The 24,881-nt window shown below is 44.9% G+C and overlaps 1 protein-coding gene across 1 annotated transcript in view; it reads right to left on the bottom strand.

Moving 5' to 3' along the window:
• The window catches only part of LOC142075048 (BDNF/NT-3 growth factors receptor-like), a 236,140-nt gene extending 213,962 nt beyond the window's left edge, over positions 1–22,178 (bottom strand). Inside the window, exons 1-2 of the mRNA XM_075136040.1 lie at positions 22,160–22,178; positions 15,646–15,907 (exon numbers count right to left, since the gene is read on the bottom strand). Coding sequence (XP_074992141.1) covers positions 15,646–15,907; positions 22,160–22,178 — 281 coding nt within the window. The remainder of the gene's footprint in view (positions 1–15,645; positions 15,908–22,159) is intronic.
• Positions 22,179–24,881: the final 2,703 nt, after the last annotated feature.

Genomic DNA, 24,881 nt, shown 5'->3' with positions numbered 1-24,881 from the left:
GAAGAAAAGATACCCCTGGACTACCGAGATCATGCCAGCATCCTAGCCCCTCTAACACCTCTGTGAAACCCTCCCATTATCTGGCATCATAGATAAGTAACCATAGCAAGACCGACTCCAGGGATGTCTAGATCAAGAAAGAAGCAGATGGATGATGACGCCATAGAATTATAGTTGCTTTGCAAAACAGTAGTATGTGTGTGTTAAGTAGTGATTGGTCAAATCATGTTGTACCTGAATGCTTGAAAGGTATAAGAACCATAAACCGCATTCGGGGTGCCCCAATTTGAATGGGACACCTCATGTGCATGAATAAAGAATTACTCTTGTAATTCTATACTTTGTGTCCTAGCCTCTCTCCTCAGTCGGCATGGGCCAGTTGCGAAATTTTCGTGACAAAACCAAACATAAAATAAAGCTCAAGGGGTGTGAACTCACATAGTTTGAAAATAAAGCATAGAACTATATAACTTTGCATATCGGGAATTCTGGTTTCAGACAGATGTAGGGACCAATGATATAATCTCCACTCAAGAAAGAAATTTTTATATGTAGGACTAAGCTCCCCCAGGACAAACTCTCTAATGAGCATAATGTAGATACCTATGTGTCGTGGTTTAACCCCAGCCAGCAACTAAGCACCACACAGCGACTCGCTCACTCCCCCCCTGGTGGGATGGGGGAGAGAATCAGAAGGGTAAAAGTGAGAAAACTCGTGGGTTGAGATAAAGACAGTTTAATAGGGAAAGCAAAAGCCGCGCATGCAAGCAAAGCAAAACAAGGAATTCATTCACTACTTCCCATCAGCAGGCAGGTGTTCAGCCATCTCCAGGAAAGCAGGGCTCCATCATGCGTAACGGTTACTTGGGAAGACAAACACCATCACTCCAAACGTCCCCCCCTTCCTTCTTCTTCCCTCAGCTTTATATGCTGAGCATGATGTCATATGGTATGGAATATCCCTTTGGTCAGTTGGGGTCAGCTGTCCCAGCTGTGTCCCCTCCCAACTTCTTGTGCACCCCCAGCCTACTCGCTGGTGGGGTGGTGTGAGAAGCAGAAAAGGCCTTGACACTGTGTAAGCACTGCTCAGCAATAACTAAAACATCCCTGTATTATCAACACTGTTTTCAGCACAAATCCAAAACAAAGCCCCATACTAGCTACTATGAAGAAAATTAACTACCCCAGCCAAAACCAGCACACTATGCTAGCAGCAAGTTCTTTACAGATATACAGGCTCAGTCCTATTCCAATTTATTTTATTTTATTTTGCTGTCTTCATCTGGTATCATCAGTCCCAGATTTCAGAAGGCCAACATCAAGAAACAAAATATTCCATAACTCAGAAAAGAGGCAGAGTCTCCAATTAGCCCACTGTGGACTTGCCTAGAATTACAAACAGGTGCTTGACTCTTTGGCTATGCAGTGTCTCCTGACAAATTCTCAGCAAGTCCTGTGGGTGTTTTTGGTTTTGTTTTTGCTTTTTTTAAACTGTGAATCATTTTGTATTTCACAAAGAGTAGAAAACTGATTGCCACTATCACAGGTTCCTTAAGTCATACTCCCATTTAGAGTATTTAACCATTAGTCACAGAAGACTATGGGAGGTAGCTTTCCATATGCCAGTATATCAGTTCTAGAGCTGACATAATTAACTCTTGGACCTTTCTTTGCAACCACTGACACACACTTTTTTGGAGCAAATTCTTCACTACGTATATCCCACATTCAGATAAGGTACTGTTCAGGGCTATCTGGAACAAAGGCCAAGGTCACAGATTATAGTTAGCTTCAAGAACTCCCTATTCTTGATCTGTGGCTGTTTCAACTGCAAGGAGACACCAGGAGTCATTCTGCTCCGTGCCAAGATGCTATGATTGTCCAATTAGTAGTATCCAATTAGTAGCATGCAGATGCCATTGGGAATTACTTCTCCAAAGCTGACATTCTGAACATTTAGCACCAATCCACCAGTTTAAAGCGGGAGAAAGCTGGAATTAAGTGGAGATCCCAGTCTTGTTTTGACACTGCAGGAGCAGATCCATACTCTTGCTTAAGACTGCAACTCCCTGGGAAATGGAAAGCCCATGGTTTGCCAGCTAACCTTAGTTCACTCCTTACAGTATGCAAACATTAAGGCAAAAGTAAAAATAAATTAATATGACCACAATGCAGAATTTAAGAAAACAGTTACTATATTTAGAAAATGGGAACATGAAATGTAATGAACCCTTGGGCTTACTTATGTCTCTGGTTTGGCTTGAAGGTGTTTGTTCTGTTCTTTTCAAGTAACAGCGTACCAAATCAAGCTAACTCTCAAGACATTTCATGCAGCTCTCCAGATTTGGGATTCATGTCCTTAAGCAACACCTTCAGAATTACTTTCCCCAGAATGAATGCAAAGCTTATTTGCCTATTTTCTCCATTAGGATCTCCATTTCTGTCGCCCCCCCTGAGCTCCAGGAAGTTCATACGTTTGATACTTCACCAAGACATCAATTTTTAACATTTCTCCAGAGCACAGGTGACAGCTATAGTCTAGCTTTTCCTTAGCAAAGATTTTTGGGAAATGCTGATATCCCTTGATATAGTCAGAAAGAAGTATCAGCTGTCCAGACGATAAAGAATTTATTTATAAAGGCATATCTTAAACGCTGGCCTTATACTTTTCTACAAAACACATTTCTCCTGCTGTGTATGAAATAATCTCTGCAGACTGACAGGAAGGGGCTTAAATTCCTGTACAGACCCTTTATAATATATACACACAAAATCACACATTAAATAAACATACAAAAGAAGAGCAATGAATGTGGCTGTTCTTGACAGAGAGTAGACATAAGAGTTAAAACATTTCTTTTAAATTTGGCTTGCTAGGAAGAAAGGACATCTTCAAGGAATGAACAAATACAAAGAAATATATGTGACAATTCTTTCTCCTATCAAGTCACCTAGTGCAATGACTTTTCAGAGACTAGTAACACAGTCTCTCTTTTTCAGCACTTGCATACACCACCTCTGTAGCTGTCACTGGCCTTGATGCAAATGAGACTGACAAAAACATCAGTTCCATAATAGTGCAGTAAGATTGATCCTAACCATCCTTTAGACACATCTTTTCAGGTCTTTCAGTAAATCAAAAGATTAAAGCATCTTGGTTGATGTCAAAACCTTTGAATTCTTTTTTTCCCAGGTACTCATGTTCAGGCAGTGACTTTGTAGAAGGGATGTCTTAAGAGTTAGATAAGCACTTGCTGACATAATTCAGTGTGCTTTACAACATTTAAGTCCTTTTCCTATCTTAAAGTTTTGATACATTCAGTATTCCCTGACTCTTTGATTCAACAGAAGAAATTTCCTCAGAAATTCCCTCTGAAGTCAGTCTTCCTCCTAAGTATATTATTTCCACTGTTTGACATTAATAAGTAGCTTTGTTCAGTTAAAAATTACTCTCTCTTGTAATGTTAAAGACTCTGTTCAGTGTTTTCTGATATTCACTGAATCAGCAAGACATATGTCCGTACCTGCTACACTTTCCATTGTCTCATTCATTGCATGCAATATACCTCAAGCCAAACAGATCAAAAGGTAGTACTTCCAAATGACGGAATGAAACTGCAAAGCTTAAAGCCATATATCCAGGAAAATCCATCTATATCCTGTTAATACATTAAATTTGCTGAATAATTTGACTCCCGACATCTCAAACAACATTCTCCTTTCCGTAAGCCAGCAAAAATGTTCCTTTTTCTGTTTTTATTTGTCTGAAGAGTCTACATATGGTCATAGTCTCCATTCTTTTTTTCTCTGCAATTATTAAATAGAAAACTCAATTTGTAGATATTTTTCTGTTCTTCAAATGATACCATCTGCTGCCTTAGTTCACAACTCATTTCCTAGCCTTTTTCTCAAGACTTGTGAAATATTCTGTGTAGCCCTGACCACAGATCTGTGTCATCTCCAAGCCGTATCTTGTCTCTTAATGGAAGACATTTAATCTTCATATTATGTTACTAAAACATTCCAAAAGGGCTACAGGTTGTCTTTCTGAATTTCCATGATATTAACTCTCTTGATGTTTACCTCAGCTTTCTAGGCCCAGAACAGGTTGCCACCTTCTGCATATCAACACCTATTTTACCATTTATATGTAACCGATACATTATTGGAGAACATTTCAACAGCATTAAAATTGCTCCTCTGTTAAAGCATTTCAGAGGCACTCTTTATTCTTCCACATTTATCTGCTCTTTACAGTTCCCCATTTCACTTTCTGTTATCACATTTATTTCCATTCCATTCTCTGTCCTGTATAGTCCATTTCTGCTCATTTTAATTGGCCCATCTTTTTAATTTATAGCTTCTTCCACTAGTATTCCTAAAAACAGCACTTCACCTTCACTTGAAGAATCCCATTCTTCACTCAATACAAGCAGTTTCTTGCTTGCATTGCATATTTCAGCATAATGATGTGTTTATTACACTTTCTGCACATTTGTCACTACCCAGAGCATTTCTAATACTCATGCTGACTGACATATTGCTGCCACTGTTTCCATAGCTTTTCATATTCCTCTACTTGGTCAATTTAATTTCTGGGAAATTCTCCCTTGTAATGGTACACACAGTAAAATGTTGTGTGTCTTTCATCCAGGTTTTTATGTGTATTTCTGTTTGTTTTGCTATTTGGTATATACATATTACCTTGTGGAGAAGAATTGTGGAGTCGGGAGTTTTGGCCAAGATAAGATAGGACTTACATACACCTGAGATAAGACCTGAACACCTGGCTTAGTTGTCTCCTCTGTAAGGAAACTGTAAACATCAAAATGAAAAAGCTCCCAGCTAGGGATGCTGCTTGCAGTCACCCTGAGGTGGCAGATGTGGAAGCTAAAGAAGAATTGAATAAAGCAGAAGAGGCGGCCTAATGAGCACCAGCTGATTCAAGAGCTGAAACAGCTGAAGGGAATTGTGAGCAGACATGTGGATCATTGCCAAAAGGAAGAGAGACTGTTTTTTCTTAGCGTATAAGGGAGACGAATCGGATGATGATAGGGAGAGACAGCCCCATTATGATAAAGGATATATTCACCAGTATTGTAACAATAAAGGATTCTGGGCATGTATATGTGAGGGTCCGTGTAATCATACACCACATAACCTTTTCTAGAGCAGGATCAAATTGACTTTGTTGTTATACTTCATGAAAATTTACTCTTTTGTAAGTGTTCATTTTCCATTTTGACATCATTTTAAGTCTTTGACCATCTTCTCTATTGGTTTCCATTCAAACTCTTTTCTCATTCTGCATGTACCTCTTTCACAAGGTATTATTTGGTACAATGGTCTTCAAACTTTTTCACTATTTCTGCAAAAGCTGCCTTCTCCTTACCCACCATAATTTTCATGGCATTCTTCATTTACCTTTACAGGTTTTGTCTCTGCCACTGCTTAAGAGCAGACTAATATTTTTCTCATCTTCCAGCCTATTTATCCTTATGGTTTTCCTAATTATGCAACACTGCTGCACACACCTTTCAGAATTCCTCCAATCTACATACCTTCCAGCATTCCCCCAACCCTCAGGATGGTTGAAGCGTTCACCTGCAATTACATCAGATCGGACTGCCAGTTCAATGATAACTACAACTCTTTAGGGTTGTCATCTCCTAAACCTTTCACTTTAGATACCAACTGTGGAGAGCAAAACTGCTTCAAGATAAACTGTTTATTAAAAATCATAACAAGATGCAAAGTGCTGTACAGCAGGCAAAAACTGCACATACAAGCATACCTAAGAGGAGGGAACGACTGCCCTGTCTCCACGCAGACATGAATGCCATGGGGAGTTGCAAGAAATGTTCAGGGCAGGGAAGATCTTTCTTCCACCCCCTCCCACCTCCAGGACAAGTGGTAACTATTTCTGTAGCTGTGCCACCTAGGTCCATACCCTCCAAAAAACATGGGCTTTGGGCAACAAGCCAGCCACTGCACACAAACACGGTCCAGAATCTGCAGTGATGTCTAGTGCTGAAAAAAAACCCAAAAGTTCTATCCAGCACTAATATTTTTCCACTTTGGTATCTTTATGCCACATATGGATTTGTGCCAATTCAAAATGTTTGTAAATCTATTTGAACCTAACATGAAAAGTTCAAACTTTTGTGTACACATATAAATACATGAGGCATATACAATATTCAAAATATACTTTGTCGTGGTTTAACCTGGCAGCAGCCAAATACCACGCAGCCGCTCGCTCACCCCCCCTGCCAGGTGGGATGGGGGAGAGAATCAGAAGGGTAAAAGTGAGAAAAACTCGTGGGTTGAGATAAAGACAGTTTAATAGGGAAAACAAAAGCCACGCACACAAGCAAAGCAAAACAAGGAATTCATTCACCACTTCCCATCGGCAGGCAGGTGTTCAGCCATCGCCAGGAAAGCAGGGCTCCATCACGCGTAACGGTTACTTGGGAAGACACACGCCATCACTCCGAACGCCCCCCCCCTCCTTCTTCTTCACCCAACCTTATATGCTGAGCATGACGTCATATGGTATGGAATAGCCTATTGGCCAGCTGGGCCAGCCGCCCTGGCCGCGCTCCCTCCCAGCCCCCTGCACATCTGGCAGGGCATGGGAAGATGAAAAGTCCTTGACTAGCATAAACAATACCTAGCAACAACCAAAACATCAGCGTGTCATCAACATTATTCTCACACTACATCCAAAACACAGCACTATACCAGTTAATAGGAAGAAAATCAACTCCATCCCAGCCAAAACCAGGACAACTTACATTGCTACCACCCTAAACTTGAAAATGCTTTGGCATATGCTTAAGTACACTGCATAGTTAGCCACATAGAAGTTAACAGAACTGCTCCTAGTAGGAGAGTTCAATATATGTGTTTACAAGCTGAGGATCACTGCATGCATATTGTATTCTAAAACTAATTTTTAAAAAATTAGGAAGAGATAAGACTTGAGGGGGGAGTAAGAAATGAAAAAGCAACAGATTATTTACCTCCCTATCCACAAAAGGGATTTTACCTTCCTTAAACAGACCCATATTCACCAAATAGGTTCAGCTGGAAAAAAAAGAAGAAAAAAAAAGACATGTCTACATGAGGTAGAAGACCACAGATTTGGAGGAAATGCTGGAAATAATGTTCGACTGTTATCCAGGAATACCAGGTTCAATTCTTCCCTCTTCCTGAGAGAATGTAATCCCAGTCTCCCAAAAGATACCATACTATAAAGCAATCAGAGAGGGCAGCCTCAGCCTTATCTGTTCATGCTGTTATAATTTTTGTCATAATTGAACATTCAGTGGAGCAGGAACAGGATTCAGCTGTCTCACTATACAAATAAGTATCACAGTCACTTAGCTAAACAGACAGTTCTGCTCTCTGACCCAAAAGCATATTTAAGTATTCCACACGAATTTAGGCAACTCTGACAGGAAGAATCAAAACAAATCCACATCTGTATGCCATATAGGACAGTAGTTAAGATGCTGACATGCAAGACCTTGGTTCAAACCCATTCTCTGAATCAAGCAGAGCAACCCTGCACAATACTCTGCTGAAATGGTTTGTTTTGGACCACACAAACAGCTTACTCCACAGGATGATGCTGTTCGCTAGAAGGGAGGTCTTGCTTTTCCCACTCAGTGAACTAAGTCCCCAAAGTTTTCTTATAGTCAGTGGAGAGAGAGGGGGATGCTTACATCAGATAAGTAAGTATATTTGCAGTAAGAATCTAATTTAGGCCTTCTGAATCACTTCCTGGAAGAGGCGGACTCTCTATTGCTGGCAGGAGAGTAGCCAGCTGAGTTAAGTGCCTTTGCTACACAGTTCATAGAGACTTGCCAGATTTTAAATGCTGAGGTCTGGGACAGTCCCAGACATGCTTAGCAAGTCCAGCATATGACACTAACAGCATATGCTGTGAAAAGTCCCCCATGCATGCCCAATAAGTCTGACATGCCCAGTATGCACACATGATTTATCTGCATATGCTTGCTGTGCAGTCTGGCATTTAGGAAATCAGACAGTTGTTGCAGAAGTATGGGGAAAAGTCACGTCCTATATGCTCTTCATATAGAATACAGCATCTGACTGTGTAATATAGGATATCCATGTTACACAGGATATCTGCTTAATATGGCCCTAATTATTTTTATATGTATGGTTCAGAAATGAAAAAGGTAAAAAATATTTTGTTTAAATCTAAAACCAAAAGATTTCTGTTGTCTTAACTGCCAAACCAAGATGAAAAATAAATAAATAAATTGCCCAGCCCCAACTAGAGTTCTATCAACAGATTCTCCCATAAGAAGCTTAGAAGTGCTACCATTTCACTGTTTCTGTTTCGGCAAATGGACTAACTTTGATTAATTGCTTGTCCTTCTTTTCTTTATACATCAGACAAATGTATATAGTGAACTACTGAATCTAGTACACGCTTCTGTAGCGATTGCAACTGCCACTGTTTTGCACATGGAACTACTGTGCAGGTTCATTTAAATATGGAATTATTTGAAACTTTGTAAAACACCCCTCTAAAATACTCAATCTCAACTTCCTCTTGCCTCAACATATTTAGTCTTCACACAGTAGGAAAACACTTGGGATCCAAGAAAAGCCCCAAGCCAAAAATAAATCACATGATGGACTAATAGGCCTCAAGAATATCCCTTCTCTTCCAAATTTATAAAAAAAAAAGGCAAGAAAATGCTTGAATCAAAGTTCTTTTCATCCTTAGCATATGTCCTCTAAACTACCCTACATTGGTGAAATGCTAATTCCATTGACGTTTTGCCAATTTTAACAAGGCCAGAATCTGAGCCTCGGCTTCCCATTAAAATAAAAGGCGTCTAAGTATCTTGCTGGATCAGGACCAGTAGGCTTAGCAAAAGGCTGGTTCAAGTCACACCATTTAGAGATTATGATCTTTTAAACTGCTTTTACAAATGTCTTGGGTCTTGTGTCTGCCTTGTTCTACTTTCTCTTAGTTCTGTAAAAAAATTTTGTTTCTTCAGGCCCTGCTTAGAACTAAGGAATATTGACCTGAAATCTGATCTTCAAGAATGTCAGAAACAAGAGTAGCTGACCTGGTATTAAATATATTTAATCATTTCAGCTATAACTGCTGTTGATAATCATCAGTCAATACAGGTCATTTTCTTCCAGGAAAATTTAAAAAAATATACATATTCACAATAGAATTTTCATGGCATGGCTCCTTTCCCATAAGTGCATTATGATTCTATAATGTTATGGTTAATAGTAGCTATATAAGAAACAAGATCTCCATATGCATATTTCAGGGGATGTTAGTTTGGTTTGCTTTATGCAGTTTCTGAAAACTTAGGCTCACAATCAAAAAGGAATTAAGGCGCATCCCCAATATATTTGATTTCAATAGCAGCTATGTGCCTACATACATTTGTATAAGCAGATCTTTATAAATGCAAACAGTGTCCAGTAACAGATTGTATTCACATCCCATGCAGCATAGGCATAAGGCTTTCAAACCTCTATGAATTTATTTCTCCATTTGAAATACACGTAAATGATAAGTTAATACAAAGAGTGCTTCACTTTTTAAAGGACAGTTTTCAAAGAGAGGTTTTCCAAATATAACAAGCTAAAGATACATTTAACATCAATAAAGTATTGAGAGGGATTTTAAAGTTCTCTGCTCTGTTTTTCATCATTGTTATGCTTCATTACCTACTATACTCATCCAGCTTGGGCAAAGAAATTCTACTAGCCACCTTTATTGACATGTTGTTAGATATTGCTGCAGTGACAGGTGACAAACACTGGAGAAAGACAACTGCAATCCAAAAAGTACATTATTTTTTCCCCTCTTACTTTAAAACTAATTCAAAATGGAGAAATAAAACCTTTATTTAGTTATGTAAAAGTTTTTGTTTTAGAGTGATTCGAGATATAGAATATCGATAGGCTGTTTTGTCTCATACTTTCAGCATAAAAATAACAAAGGAAAAATAGAATATGAAAAATCTGGTAAATGCCATTCTAAAGATATTGGAAGCTGGACTCCTGGGCCTTCTGTTTTCTCATTAGTATGGAAAGAAGTGGAAGTTTCATGAAAACAACATATTCTAGACCAAAGCCTCAAATTCATACAAATTACCTTCATTTTAGTATATAAATCCCAAACCTCTCTTAAAACTCGAGTGACTAAAAACATAGAACTACAGGTAGTGTCTTGCCAGCCCAATCCTGCACAACACTGAACACCTCCTGAAGGATGCTGCCCTCCTCCAGCAAGAGCCAGCTTGCACTGTCTCAGCCTGCCAGAGACAACCCCAGATAAGTTCCCAAGGAGCCCCATGAGTCCCCACTGACTGGAAGAACAAGGATTAAAACAAGGGATGCAAAAGGTTACCTGAGAGCAAAAAGAAACCAGAATATATAAAACTCTATGGTTTGTGATATTTGGGGTATTTTTAGAGCCTGGAAATTACAAAACTGATTTTCATAATGTTTACTTTCAACTCACCGTAACCAACTAAGATCTTTAAAGGAAGATGAAAAAAAATTGACAGATTCCTAAAAGGAGCTATTGTATCACAACTGTCCAAAATCCCTTTAATAATTTGCAGCCAATGCCTTGTATTTTACTGTAACATTCCAAAACACCAGAAATAAACATTAAATCCAGCCAAGCCGTGCCATCCTGCACAGCCAAAAGTGTTTTCAGGAGGAAGGGGGTGGGGGTTGAGAAGCCCTGTTGACAGTTTTATAATATATTTAATCTATAACAGAGTCTAAAATTCTAAAATGAAAGAGACCCGAAATACCAACAGCACTGAGCTTGATATCAATTTAAACATGCTTTTTTTTTCTTGTTAGCACAGGCTCACATGACTTGTTAAATAGTTTACTCTATAAATTACTTATCCTGTCTTATTTATTAACAATTCTAGAGTGCTTTATATAACTGCATTAGAAATTTACTTTGTAGTTTTGAAATATATACACTACACAATCAGCTCTCTCTTTTACAAGGGAAGAGCAAGTCACTGCTTTGTTAAGAAGCAGTTCTTCCTGAAATACACCAAATAATTTCAAACTTCATTCACCTGAATAATCATAAGACAATGTATTAATGACCTGATACTAGAGCTGCTAAACTAGGCCAGGAATATACTTTGATAGCAAGGACTATGAAGAGTCATATACACTGAGATATACTAACAGTACATTTTACTTAAAGAGAAAACATTAGATCAGGCTTTTTACAAAAAATCCTGAAAACTTTTAAAGTGACTCATTTACTATCATATTAATATTATTGCTCAAGTGATCTTGCTAAGAAATACTCATGTGCCATTGTACCTATAGTGTATGGATTTAACAATATTTATATATTAATTTTACTCTCACCATTCTTGCTCCTTAGCTCTTAGTTTGAGCTTCAATGGCTGATTTCATGATTTTAATTCAGGCCTCACTTTGGAGTTCAGTTTATCTCTAATAACATCAATACTACAAAACAATTATTATGATTAAGCTGTGTTATGATAAACAATTTTAGCATGGGCACATGCTTTCCAGACTGAGACCAGCACATGTCAGCATCCTAAGCAACAGGACAAAAATCTAATCTTATTGGCTGCTCATGGCTTGGACAGGTATACTGTTCGCTGGGTAAAAAACTGGCTGGACGGCCGAGCCCAGAGAGTTGTGGTCAACGGAGTTAAATCCAGTTGGCGGCCGGTCACGAGCGGTGTTCCCCAGGGCTCAGTACTGGGGCCAGTTCTGTTTAATATCTTTATCAACGATCTGGATGAGGGGATCGAGTGCTCCCTCAGTAAGTTTGCAGACGACACCAAGTTGGGCGGGAGTGTTGATCTGCTCGAGGGTAGGAAGGCTCTGCAGAGGGACCTGGACAGGCTGGATCGATGGGCTGAGGCCAACTGTATGAGGTTCAACAAGGCCAAGTGCCGGGTCCTGCACTTGGGCCACAACAACCCCAGGCAACGCTACAGGCTTGGGGAAGAGCGGCTGGAAAGCTGCCCGGAGGAAAAGGACCTGGGGGTGCTGGTCGACAGCCGGCTGAACATGAGCTGGCAGTGTGCCCAGGTGGCCAAGAAGGCCAACGGCATCCTGGCCTGTAGCAGAAATAGTGTGGCCAGCAGGAGCAGGGAGGTGATGGTGCCCCTGTACTCGGCACTGGTGAGGCCGCACCTCGAATACTGTGTTCCGTTTTGGGTCCCTCACTACAAGAAAGACATTGAGGTGCTGGAGGGTGTCCAGAGAAGAGCAACGAAGCTGGTGAAGGGTCTAGAGAACAAGTCTTATGAGGAGCGGCTGAGGGAACTGGGGTTGTTTAGCCTGGAGAAGAGGAGGCTGAGGGGAGACCTTATCGCTCTCTACAACTCCCTGGAAGGAGGTTGTAGCGAGGTGGGTGTCGGTCTCTTCTCCCAAGTAGCAAGGGATAGGACAAGAGGAAACGGCCTCAAGTTGCACCAGGGGAGGTTTAGATTGGACATTAGGAGAAATTTCTTCACCAAAAGGGTTATCAAGCACTGGAACAGGCTGCCCAGGGAAGTGGTGGAGTCACCATCCCTGGAGGTATTTAAAAGACGTGTAGAGGTGGCACTTAGGGACATGGTTTAGTGGTGGACTTTGCAGTGTTAGGTTTACAGTTGGACTCGATGATCTTAAGGGTCTTTTCCAACTTAAATGATTCTACGATTCTATCATTCTATTAGAGGCACAGGATTTTGGAAATCTGTCTTTTATCCATTGGAAGAGAAAACTGTGCAAAAACAACCAGGAAGGGGAAGAGTGAGGAAGATGATAACTAAGAAAAGCACTAGGCAGAAGTACTCCTATGTCCTCCCATACCAAGTTTCAGCAGCTGAGTCTCACAGGGCTGATGCAAAAGTGCTCTGGAGGTCTTTCTGCTGATTTCAGTGGATTTGGATGGTTATCCAACTAGGAATAAAGTAATACCTGGACTGGAAAGAGAGTGTTTGTTAAGCTCTAAATTGCTATTTATCTATGGGTCAAAATAAAGCCAAGGCACCTAGGTACCAAGTGGTGGAGGCTGTTCAATGTGTGGGAAACTGCAGCTGTTATTCCTACCAGCACCACCCCAGCTTTCTCTCCCACTTCTCGGAGCCAAGGGGAAACCCTTGCTGCCCACTCATACCCTGCCTGCTCAGTGTCATCCACCTGGCCCACGGCCAACCCTTTGCACCACCATGGGTTTCACATGCCTGACCCAACCATGCAGTATCCCACCTGCAAAATTCCCAGCTCACATGTCCTTCTTCCCAGATGAGGATCTTTACTCAGGCAACATTCCCAGGGAGTTGGTGGATGTTTTGCCTAGGACTGTGGGACCCACTCCAATCAAGAGCAGGACATAAGCAATAAATGAAGGATTGGTCTCAAAAGACATTCAGGAAATATAAAGGAATATATTACAAGAAATGAAGTGTCTTATGCTCTTCTCACTCTCATTTGTACCAAGAGTAATTCCACCAAAGATCAATGGAATTGTGTTCCTGTAACTACAGAACATATAAAAGAAAAATCAGACCTGAGGCTTCCTAAATAAAATGCATGCTACAGCCTCTTAAACTGGTTGCTTAGCTAGAATAAACAAGATATGCAGTGTTAAAAAATACGTTTTCACATTCTGTATCTACCATATTAGAAATGCTTTCTTACATATTTATTATTTGCTGAGTTCCCACAATGAAATAATGTGGCAGCTGCAGGAGTCCAATTTTTAATTTATGTCTACAAACTAATTAAAGGGCCTTCATGCTTTATGTTAAAAAAGAGCATCTTAAATACATGCAATAGCATCTCCTGAGAAATTCAGTACTCCAAATTATTTTTAGATCATCAAACACAACACGCAATGTCACAGAATGATACAGTAAAAATTGAAAAGAAATGTAAAGATAAACAGTGATGCTGAAAAAACACAGAAAAGAATAAAACCCAAAAATATCAATGCAAAATGACTGGACATGTTTTAAGTTGATCATGTCTAGCATATATATTTACATATGCATTTTTTCTCTGATATTTTAAACAGAGCTTAAGTTCTAGGGGGAAATTGCTGAGTTACCTCCAAATTGAACATACTGGATAACAAGGCTAGCAAAGCTTATAAAAATGAGCAATGATGCATAGCTTGAAGCAATTTTTTTTTAATTAAACAATCCACAGATTATTAAACAAACATCTGAAACAATAAATGTTGTAACAACTTAGAAAGATTACTTCATTCTCTTAGGTCCTAAAAATCTACTGAAGGTAGGCCCTAAATGAGTAGAAGAAATTAATGTCTCCAGCTTTTTCCCCACACATACATGGGGAAATGCAGCAAACTGACTATAAGAAACTGCAGAAAGGTAGCCCAAGAGCTAGAATTAATCTGAAGTCACACCAAATTTAATGGCATTTTCACATTGTTTCTAAAGGAAACTGAAAAAGAGGAGAAAGAAGGAGAAGGGAGAGAGAAATCTGTATATATTTTAGAGGGAAATATTTTGTTACCTTTTATATTAAAAATGTCATGGGAAACAATGCAGAAACAGCAGGTGCTGGGGAAGATGGAAATGGACAAAACAGCTGTAGAGGGGTTTTTCCCCCATGTCTGTCATCTACAAATCTGGTATCCAAAATTTTTGCTCAGCAAGTCTTTGCAGCTTTTCTCAGGCAAAGTACGTAGATTCCACAGAGCTGTAAAAAGGATGCAGGACTGAACACAAAAAGCTACTGGATTCCTTTACTGAAATCATTCGCAGTCAGACAAGGTTGGAAATGACACATGGGTAAGACTAAAACCAAACAAAAAAACCCTTCCACTTTCCTCACTATTAATGAGGGTTTTCTAATGCTCCAACACTTGCTGAGAGACAGCGCAATGTTCATTCTCCTGCAGACAGTATTTTCTCCTTCCAGCCACCTTATAGGGAAGGGCAAAGCAGGCTCGCGTGCCTATGGCCAGGGCAGGGAAGCTAGTTTGCTCTCCCTTCTATCAGAATGTGCTGCATCACTTTCTCCTCCCCCCCCTTTTTTTTAAATAGAAAAAGAATATAAAGTGGAGATCTGAGAGGGGGGAAGGCCACCCACCAAACTCTCCATTTGCAGGAATAAACGGAGGGAGCAAAAATTAAAAAAAAGAAAAATAAAAAACCTTTCCAAATCTGCTGCCGACGCAGAAGCGAGATTTGGGTGGTGCGCACTCCACACACACACACACCCCCCCCCCCCGGCAGATGCAGGGGCCGGAGGCGGCAGCTCGGCTGCGCGCTTCTGCAACCCCAGGTATTTCCGCGGACCCGCGACCTCCGCGCCGACCTTCCGCTGCTCCGCTTCACTGCCCGTCCCGCTCCCAGGAAATCGTATCGCGGGCAACTAGGATTTATCATCTAAATGAGTTCGAAATTATATCTCTGGGAAGTCAAGTCCAAATTAAATCACACCGGACTTTTAGGCTTCCAGCTAGAACATCAGTCCGCGGAGCAAGTGCATTTCAGCGCAGGGAACTTCCCCTCTGCCCGCCGTCCCCACGTCGCTCCGGTGGCTCCATCCCCGCCACCCCCGCGCCCGGGGCTGGGGCCGGGCCGTACTCACATCTCGGTAACATTGTCGCCCTCGGCGCTCCGCTGCGACACGGGGAAGGAGATGATGCCTGGCGTCGGCTCCGCGCACCAGATCCGCCAGGAGCTGCAGCGGCAGGACGCGGGGCAGCCCAACGCGCCCCACCAGGAGCCCAGCACCAGGCAGCACAAGCCCCACAGCCGCGCCAAGCCGGGCCCCGGCCGTCTTCGCCGCCAGGACGCCAGGACGCCCCCGCTCACTCCAGCGCTGCCTCGACGTCCTCCACCTATCGCCACTGCCGGGGAGCACGACCGGAGGGTGCGCAGCCTTCGGAACCGCGGGCGAGCACCCCGCGGCTAGGGTTCACATGGACGCACCGCAGCCGCCCGGGAGGCTTTGCGGGGCGGCGGGACCAGGCGCTGCTGCGGGACAGAGACAGAAAGGGGTGATGAGAGGCGAGAGGGGCCGCCGGCATGGCACGGCACGGCGTGGCGCGGCCCGCCCTAGTACCTGCCCTGGCCCCGCGGGCGGGCAGCGGCGCCGCCTGACCCGCGGCGGTTCCCGATGATGCTGCAAAACGCGCGGAGCGGCTGAGACAGGTGGCAGAGGCAGCGCTTCTACCTGCGGGTGCTCAGCCGACCGCTGCCCGCGGCAGAGAAAGAATGGAAGAAACAGCGCAGGTCGCGGCGGAAGCGGAACGCAGGTCGCTGTGCTTGCCACTTTACGCACCGTATCCTCCTCCCTCCAGCTGATAATAAAGCAGCCGCGGCTCTTGCTCCAGCCCAAGCCCGGGAGCTGCCGGCAAAGTGACGTGAGGCTGACGTAAAGATGGGCAAAAACTTCGCAAAATGAGCCTGAAATCTAAAAAAAAAAAAAACACAACAGAAAAACAGGGACAGAGAGAGACAAAAGCAACAAGGCAGGGAGGAGGGAAGAACTGAGAAAGTGAGAGAGAAGAAGGGGGGGGCGGAGAGAGAGACATAGAGACGAAGAGCAGGAGGAAGAGAGGGAGAAAGACAGGGACAGAGGTACAGAGAGAGGGCCGGGGAGAGAGAGGTGGCGAGGAAGAGAGAGAGACGGAGAGACACGGAAAGGGGGGGAGAGATGAGGGAGAGAGAGTGACGCAGAGAGAGGGTCAGAGAAAGAGATGGTTGGGAGAGAAATGGAGAGAGATGGGGGGAGCGAGATTGAAAGAGAGGGGGTGGAGAGATGGGGAGAAAGAGATGGAGGAGGGGGAGAGACAGCGGGAGAGAAACAAAGAAAGAGAGGTGGGGAGAGATTAAATGGGATACAGAGTGAGACAGAGGGGGAGAGAGACAGAGGGGAAACAGAAGGGAGAGAGAGGCAGAATGAGAGGGAGAGGAGGGGAGACAGAGAGGGAGACAGAGAGAGGGAGACAGAGAGAGGGGGGAAATGGGGGTGAGAGATGGAAAGAGGGAAGGAGAGACAAATTGGGAGGGAGGGAGGGGGAGACTGACACAGAGAGGGAGAGAGGAAGATGGGGGAATAGAGAGGGGGGAGAGAGATGGGGAGAGAAGGAGACAGAGACAGAGATGGAGAGACAGAAACAATGGGGGAGAGAGGTGTAGAGGGAGGGAAAGCCCTGCAAGAGAGAGAGAGAGATCTAGAAAGGGAGAGATTGAGCGAGAGAGGGAGAGAGACAGGGGCAGAGAGAGGAGAGAAGGAAAGAGAAAGGGAGGAGGAGAAAGACACTGAGAGAGAGGAAGTGAGATGGGGGGAGAGAGACATGGAGAGCAAGGGGGGGGGAGGAGGGGGAGAGAGACAGAGACAGATGGGGAGGGAAATCAAGAGAGATGGAGAGAGAAAGAAGGGGAGGGAGATAGAGATGGGGAGAGAGGGAGTGAGAGAGATGGAGGAGAGAAATGTAGGGAGAGGAAGAGAGAGTCAGAGAGAGAAAGAAGGATAGGGACAGCAAAAGAGAGAGAGAGACACACACACAAGGAGATGGGGGGGGAGAGACAGGGAGAGAGACAGGTACAGAAAGGGAGAAAGGGGGAGGAGAGAGGGGGGAACAGACAGGGAGGGAGAAAGCGACACACGGGGGGGGGCGTGATGGAGAGACACAGAAAGAGACCTAGAGGGCGAGAGAGAGAGATGGGGAGAGGGAGAGACAGCCTGAGAAGGAGAGCGGATGTGAGAGAGGGAGACAGGGAGAGATGGAGACAGAGATGAGGAGCAAGAAAGAGAGTTGCCCTTTATGTGACAGAGCTGCTGGAATGCATGGAGTTCTGTCTAGGGATGGATGATGAGCCAACTGAGAGCTTATGGCTAAGGATTAAAAAGCAAACCAATGAAGGCGACATTGCAGTGGGTGTCTGCTTTAGGCTGCCTGATCAGTAAGAACAAGTAGATGAAGCCTTCTACAAACAGCTAGAAGTAGCCTCACATTTGCAGGCTCTGTTTCTCATGGGGGACTTCAACCACCCCAATATCTGCTGGTGTTTTGCACTAGGGGGAGGGGGTGAGAGAGAGAGATGGTGCAGGGTTCTTTCTGGATCTCAATAAGAAAGGCCTCACAACAAATGGCTTAATAAAATAGCTGTTTTAATAAGACAGAATAAGAAAAGGAATATAGATAACGAGAAAATCTTACATCCATTTAGATGCTTGGAACCCCGTATTCGTGTAGAATTGGACAGACTCTGGATGGATTTCTCCCATGGCATGCTGTGCAAATTCTGTCCGTGGAGAGAGGTTCCTACTTTTTGGTCATTCCAGCTATTATATAATTTTCTAACAAGAAAACAACTCTATTCATAAAGGATGTTTGCATGATAACTTCTTGCTGCACTTTTAGATAAACACAAAGCCATGCAGGTAGTGCAATTATCAGTACCAAGCGGGAGCTCCCTGAAGGCTCCTCCGTTAAAATGAGCTGGCTAAGTTTGTCTTTCAGCCAAGGAATCTGTGCAGAACAATGCAGGCCTGAAGGCCACGCTGCACATGTAGCACAGCACAACACAGGCCTGGGCCTACTCAGGTTAACATTAACTCCTCGATGTGCAGTGGTCTCCTGGTCAGGATCCCTAAAAGTGAAGGGACAACACAGCAGGGCAGAAGCAATCCAGGAGGTTCCTGAAGAGCATCGATGACAATTCCCTGACACAAATGATAGAAGGGCCAAGGCGGAGAGGTGCTCTGCTGGACCTCATATTCACAAAAAAGGAGGGGCTCATTGGCGATGTGAAGGTTGAAGGCAGCCTTGGCTGCAGTGACCATGAGATGGTGGAGTTCAGGATCCTGAGAGGAGGGAGCAGGGTAAAAAGCAGGCTCACAACCCTGGACTTCAGGAGAGCAGACTTTGGCGTCTTCAGGGATCTGCTTCAAAAAGTCCCATAGGATAAGGCCCTGGAGGGAAAAGGGACCCAAGAAAGCTGGCTAATATTCAAGGATGATCTCCTCCAAGCTCGAGAGAGCTCTAACCCCAATGAGAAGGAAGTCAGGCAAACATGCCAGGAGGCCTGTGTGGATGAACAAGGAGCTCCTGACAAAACTCAAACACAAAAAGGATGCATACAGAAGGTGGAAGTAGGGACAGGTAACCTGGGAGGAATACAGAGCCGTTGTCTGAGCATTCAGGGATGAGATTAGGAAAGCTAAAGCCCAAATGGAATTGAATTTGGCAAGGGATGTCAAAGGCAACAAGAAGGGTTTCTATGAGTATATAGGTGACAAAAGGAAGACTAGGGAAAATGTGGTTCCACTGCTGAATGAGATGGGGCACCTGGTTACACAGGACATAGAAATGGCTGAAGTACCAAATGCCTTCTTTGCCTCAGTCTTTATTAGCAAGACCGGCCTTCAGGTATCCCAGGCTCCTGAGACCAGGGGGAAAGGCTGGAGCAAGGAAGATGTACCCTTGGTGGAACAGGATCAGGTTAGAGAATTAAGAATATTTGAGCAACCTGGACATACACAAGTCCATGGGCCCTGATGGGATGCACCCATGAGTGCTGAGGGAGCTGGCTGATGTCATTGCAAGGCCACTCTCGATAATCTTTGATCGATCATGGTGACTGGGAGAAGTGCCCAAGGACTGGAGGAAAGCAAATGTTACACCTATCTTCAAGAAAGGCAAGGAGGAGGACCTGGGGAACTACAGGCCGGTCAGCCTCACCTCGATCCCTGGGAAGGTGATGGAGCAGCTAATGCTGGAAACCATTTCCAGGCACATGAAGGACAAGAAGGCCATCAGGAATAGTCATCATGGATTCACCAAGGGGAAGTCATGCATGATTGTATTGGGTCTGGCTGGGATGGAGTTAACTTTCCCCATAGCAGCCCTCATAGTGCCATGCTTTGTATTTGTAGTTAGAAGGGTGTTGATAACACACCAATGTTTTGACTACTGCTGAGCAGTGCTCCCACAGCATCAAGGCTGTGTCTCCAAACCCCCCACCCCCAAAGGCCAGTAGGCTGGGGGTGGGCAAGAGATTGGGAGGGAACATAGCCAGGACAGCTGACCCAAACTGACCAAAGGGATATTCCATACCATATGACATCGTGCTCAGCAATAAAAGCTAAGAGAAAGGAGGAGGAGGGGGGTGCGTTCATTATTAAGGCGTTTGTCTTCCGAAGCAACCACTATGCATACTGAGGCCCTACTTCCCAGGAAGTGGCTGGACATTGCCTGCTGATGGGAAGTAGAGAATAATTTTTTTTGCTTTGCTTCCTCACGCGGGCTTGCTTTTCTTTATTAAACTGCCTTTATCTCGACCCACGAGTTTTTCATCTTATTTTCTCCCCCTTTCCCACTGAAGGGGGAGTGAGAGAGCGGCTTGGTGGGCACCTGGCGGCCAGCCAAGGTCAACCTACCACAGTCTTTTTTGGCACCCAATGTGAGGCACGAGACAACAGCAGTTTTGAATTGAGCGTGCTATAGCTATAGTAATTAAGTGGCAAGCGTCTATGAGGCTCACGGAGTTTGCTGGCTGCACTGCTTATCTCTTTATTTTGCTGAGCTTGGGAACATGTTAATACAAACAATGGCTATGCACTTTGCTCTGGCATTGATGCCCTTACTGTGCTGGGAGAGCTATCTTGTGGAGAGGGTGAGGGAATACACCTCCCTCTTCCTATCCAGGATCGATGTGAGTGGTTTTATCGTGCAGGCTCCTGAGGTCCTTGTTCACCCTTACGTGAGCTGTTTAATACTACTAATTAACACTGTTGGCTTATTGTCAGGTTTGTGGAATCTGGTGTCGTCCTGGCATAAGAGGAGACAACTTTTGGGTGAGGAGATACTGACACATGCCCTGAGGCAGCCAGTCCCTGGGTGGCAGGGTGTGTGGAAGGATTTGGGCAGGTGCCTAGGGTGGTTATCACCTCCCATAGCCTGAGATTTTACACCTGAACAGATAAGTAATCCCGGTAAACTGACATGTCACCTGATAGAAGGGTGCCTTGCCTACCCCAATGAAAACCAGCAGCTTCTAGCACTGTACTGGTGCTTGGCCTGTGTCTATCGAGCCACAATTCAGTACTATCAGAGGACTGTGGTTAAGACAGGGACCAAAACCACCTCTGAGAATGCCATGTTTGAGACCAGGATACAAACTACATCCAAGAACATGATAATTGAGATAGGGACCCAAGCCACATCTGAGGACACCATGGTTGAGATAGGGACCTGAACGCCAACTACAGTAATTGCCCCAGTAGTGAAAAAGAAACAGTGGACAAGGAGGTCAACTGGACCATATCATTGATTAGTAAGGGGGGAGGAGGAGGAGGGGTCTGATCAGGAAGCCAGTCATTCAGCAAAGAAACCGGAGGAAAAAGTCAGATAAATCACCCAAGAGGCAGAAACTACCCAGTCCCTGACCTCAAAAGAACTTCGAGACATGCAGAAAAATTACAGCCACCAGTCAGGTGAGTGGATTGCTGCCTGGCTGCTCCAATGCTGGGATAGCAGGGCCAACAGTCAGTAATTGGAAGGTAAGGAAGCCCAACAGCTGGGATCCCTTGCTAGAAACCGGGAAATTGAGAGAGGAATTGGAAAACAGGCAGCAATCCACAGTCTCTGGAGATGGCTCCTGTCAAGTGTGAGGGCAAGATATTCATTCAAGGAAGATCTTGCAAACTACCAAGGAAAGTGGACTACCGCTGAGGAAGGTATCCAGTACCTGAGAGAATTAGCAGTGCTGGAAGTCATCTACGGTGACCTAGACAACGATGAGGTCTCCAAAGATCCAGATGACATCCTGTGTATATGGGCCATGTGGAGGAAGGTGATCCAAAATGCCCCAGCATCATATTCTAACAGCTTGGCAACAATGTATTGCCCAGATACAGATACACCAACTGTGAAGAGAGCATCTTCCTGGCTCCAAAACTTTGAAGAAAATCTCTGTCCCTCCTCATCCCCACAGGCCAGCGCCTTGGCTGTCAGGGGCACCCCAAGGAGTCAGTCCCCTCCTGCCCCAGTCAGAGGGAAAGGGAGCCCCAGGCGCATGCCACGTGGCGCACTCTGGTTCTTCCTGCGTGACCAGGGGGAGGACATGAGGGAGTGGGATGGTGACCCCACCTTTAAGCTGGAAGCCCATGTACGCGAACTGAGAGGGAAGACAGCTGTTAAGAAGGGGCCACCCAAGAAGGCTGTCAGCTTAGTTGCTGTAGAGACACAAGAAGGCAATCAGCAATCTCCCAGACATAGAAGAAGGACTGAGATCTCCTCCCTTGATCCTGGTGAGGGGACTTCTGGTCTGGCATTGCAAGGGTCAGACAGTGAACACTCCGACCAGGAACAGGAATAGAGGGGCCCTGCCTTCAGCCAGGAGGAGAAAAGGGATGACCGGGTATACTGGACTGTGTGGATTTGATGGCCTGGCACATCAGACCCACAGAAGTATAAGGCTTTGGTAGACACTGGTGCACAGTGTACGCTGGTGCCATCAGGGTATAGGGGCACGGAACTCATCTGGATCTCTGGAGTGACGGGGGGATGCCAATAATTGTTTGTATTGGAGGCTGAGGTGAGCTTAACAGGGGACAAGTGGCAAAAGCACCCCATTGTGACCGGCCCAGAGGCCCCTTGTATCCTTGGCATAGACTACCTCAGGAGAGGGTACTTCAAGGACCCAAAGGGGTACTGATGGCCTTTTGGTGTAGCCACTGTGAACGCAGAGATTAATCCACTGATTGCAATGGATGCCGGAGCAGTGCGAGGACCACCAGCAGCAGTGGCAGCAAGCAGCTGCGAGGGACACACAAGGGATACACAAGGACAAGGAGAGACTACGGCTGAACAGGGGGCGTTCCCTGAGCAACTGAGCCTGGACCCGCTGATTGGATGAGTCAGCAAGGGGCGGAGCCTGCACCCAGCAGCACGAGTGATTTAAACAGGCTAAAACAATTAGCCCAGCTGAATGCAGCGGACGTGCACATATATATTTTCCAGCAGGCAGGCACGTGGCAGTGGGCAGGCACGCAGCAGCAGCATGGTGACCACCCAGCAAAAAGCCGTGTTCTCTGCTTTTCCTGAGCTTCTAGCACCTGGTAGAACCAATGCAGCCACACAGACAGAGCTCCTGCCAGAGCATGCAACCACACAGGCTTCAGACTGCAGGATGTGTGCGGGGATATTCCTGGAGATGGAGGGTGATAGCAAGCACGCCTGTGGGAGGTGTGCCCAGGTAGATGAACTCCTCTGCCTGGTGGCCAAGCTTCAGGAGTAGGTGGGCAGAATGAGGAGCATCTGAGAGTCTGAGAAGGAGATTGACCAATGGAGCTGTGCTCTGCCGTCTCTGATACACACAAGCCAACTCAGCATGGACACTACAGAGGTAGGTCCAGTATCTGTTCTCTGCCAGGAGCAAGGCAGTGTTACAAGGTGTCCTGGTTCCAGCTGGGACAGAGTTAACTTTCTTCCCAATAGCTGGGGGGTGCTGTGTTTTGGGTTTGGTATGAGAGGAACGTTGATGGCCCATTGATGTTTTGGTTGTTGCTGAGTGACGCCTACACCAGGGACTTTTCGGCTTCCCATGCTCTGCCAGGTGCATGGGAAGCTGGCGGGGGGAGCATAGCTGGGGCGGCTGACCCAGCTGGCCAATGGGGTATTCCATACCATGTGACATAATGCTCAGTATATAATTAGGGGGCGTGGTCCGGAAAGGGGGGCTCTCACGGCTCGGGACAGGCGGGGTGTCGGTCGGCCGGTGGTGAGCAGTTTCATTGTGCTTTGTATATTCTATTATTGTTGTTGTTATCATCATTGATATTATTACTGTTCTACTTTGGTTTATTTCAATTATTAAACTGTTTTTATTTCAACCCACGAGTTTTTCTACTTGTGCCCTCCCGATTCTCTCCCCCATCCTACCGGAGGTGGGGTGTGAGCGAGCGGCTGCGTGGGGTTTAGTTGCTGGCTAGGGTTAAACCACGACACAAAGGATAGGGAGGGGTAGAAGCAGGTTACTGTATGGAGCTGTAAGAAGAACCCCTCCTTACCCTCTCAGTTACCTTTACAGAATAGGTATGAGGCTCTGGGTATGGTAGATGAAGCACATAATTGGATAGAAGAGGAGGAACTTATGCAAGCACTCTCGCCAAGGTCAGATCGACCAACCCATCGCATCAAGAGCTGCATTAAGACCAGCACCGAGAAGAAACAGTGGTGAGTTATGGCCATAGGTGACCCCCTCCAGGGAGCGCTGAGGGCTTAGGAGCACATCTGAAATGCTTGTACACAAATGCACGCAGTATGAGAAACAAACAGGATGAACTGGAAGCGTTGGTCAGTTCCCAGAGCTATGATGTCATTGGTATTAGTGAGACTTGGTGGAATGAGTGCTGGGGTGGAGGGCTATACGCTGTTGAGGAGGGATAGGCAGGGCAGGCAAGGTGGAGGAGTTGAATTCTCTATGTAAGGGAGAGGTTTGATTATACAGCCCTTATAGTTAGGGATGATGTGGTTGAGAGCCTCTGGGTGAGGATTAGGGGGATGGAAAACAAAGCAGATGTCATAGTGGGTGTCTACTATTGATTGCCCAGCCAGGATGATCGCACTGGTGAGTTATTCTACAGGCAATTAGGAGAAATCTCTGGATCGGTAGCCCTTGTCCTTACGGGAGATTTCAACTTCCCAGGCATCAACTGGGAATACCATACTGCTGTGATGAGGTCTGGGAAATTCTTGAAGTTTGTGGAAGATAACTTCTTGACACAAGCACTCAGTGAGCCAACTAGGAAAGATGCCCTCCTAGACTCGTTATTTGTGAATAGAGAAGGACTCGTGGGGGATGTGATGG

Source organism: Calonectris borealis, chromosome W (assembly GCF_964195595.1).
Source record: "Calonectris borealis chromosome W, bCalBor7.hap1.2, whole genome shotgun sequence".
Taxonomy (NCBI): domain Eukaryota; kingdom Metazoa; phylum Chordata; class Aves; order Procellariiformes; family Procellariidae; genus Calonectris; species Calonectris borealis.
This window is presented reverse-complemented; position numbering and strand designations above follow the sequence as displayed.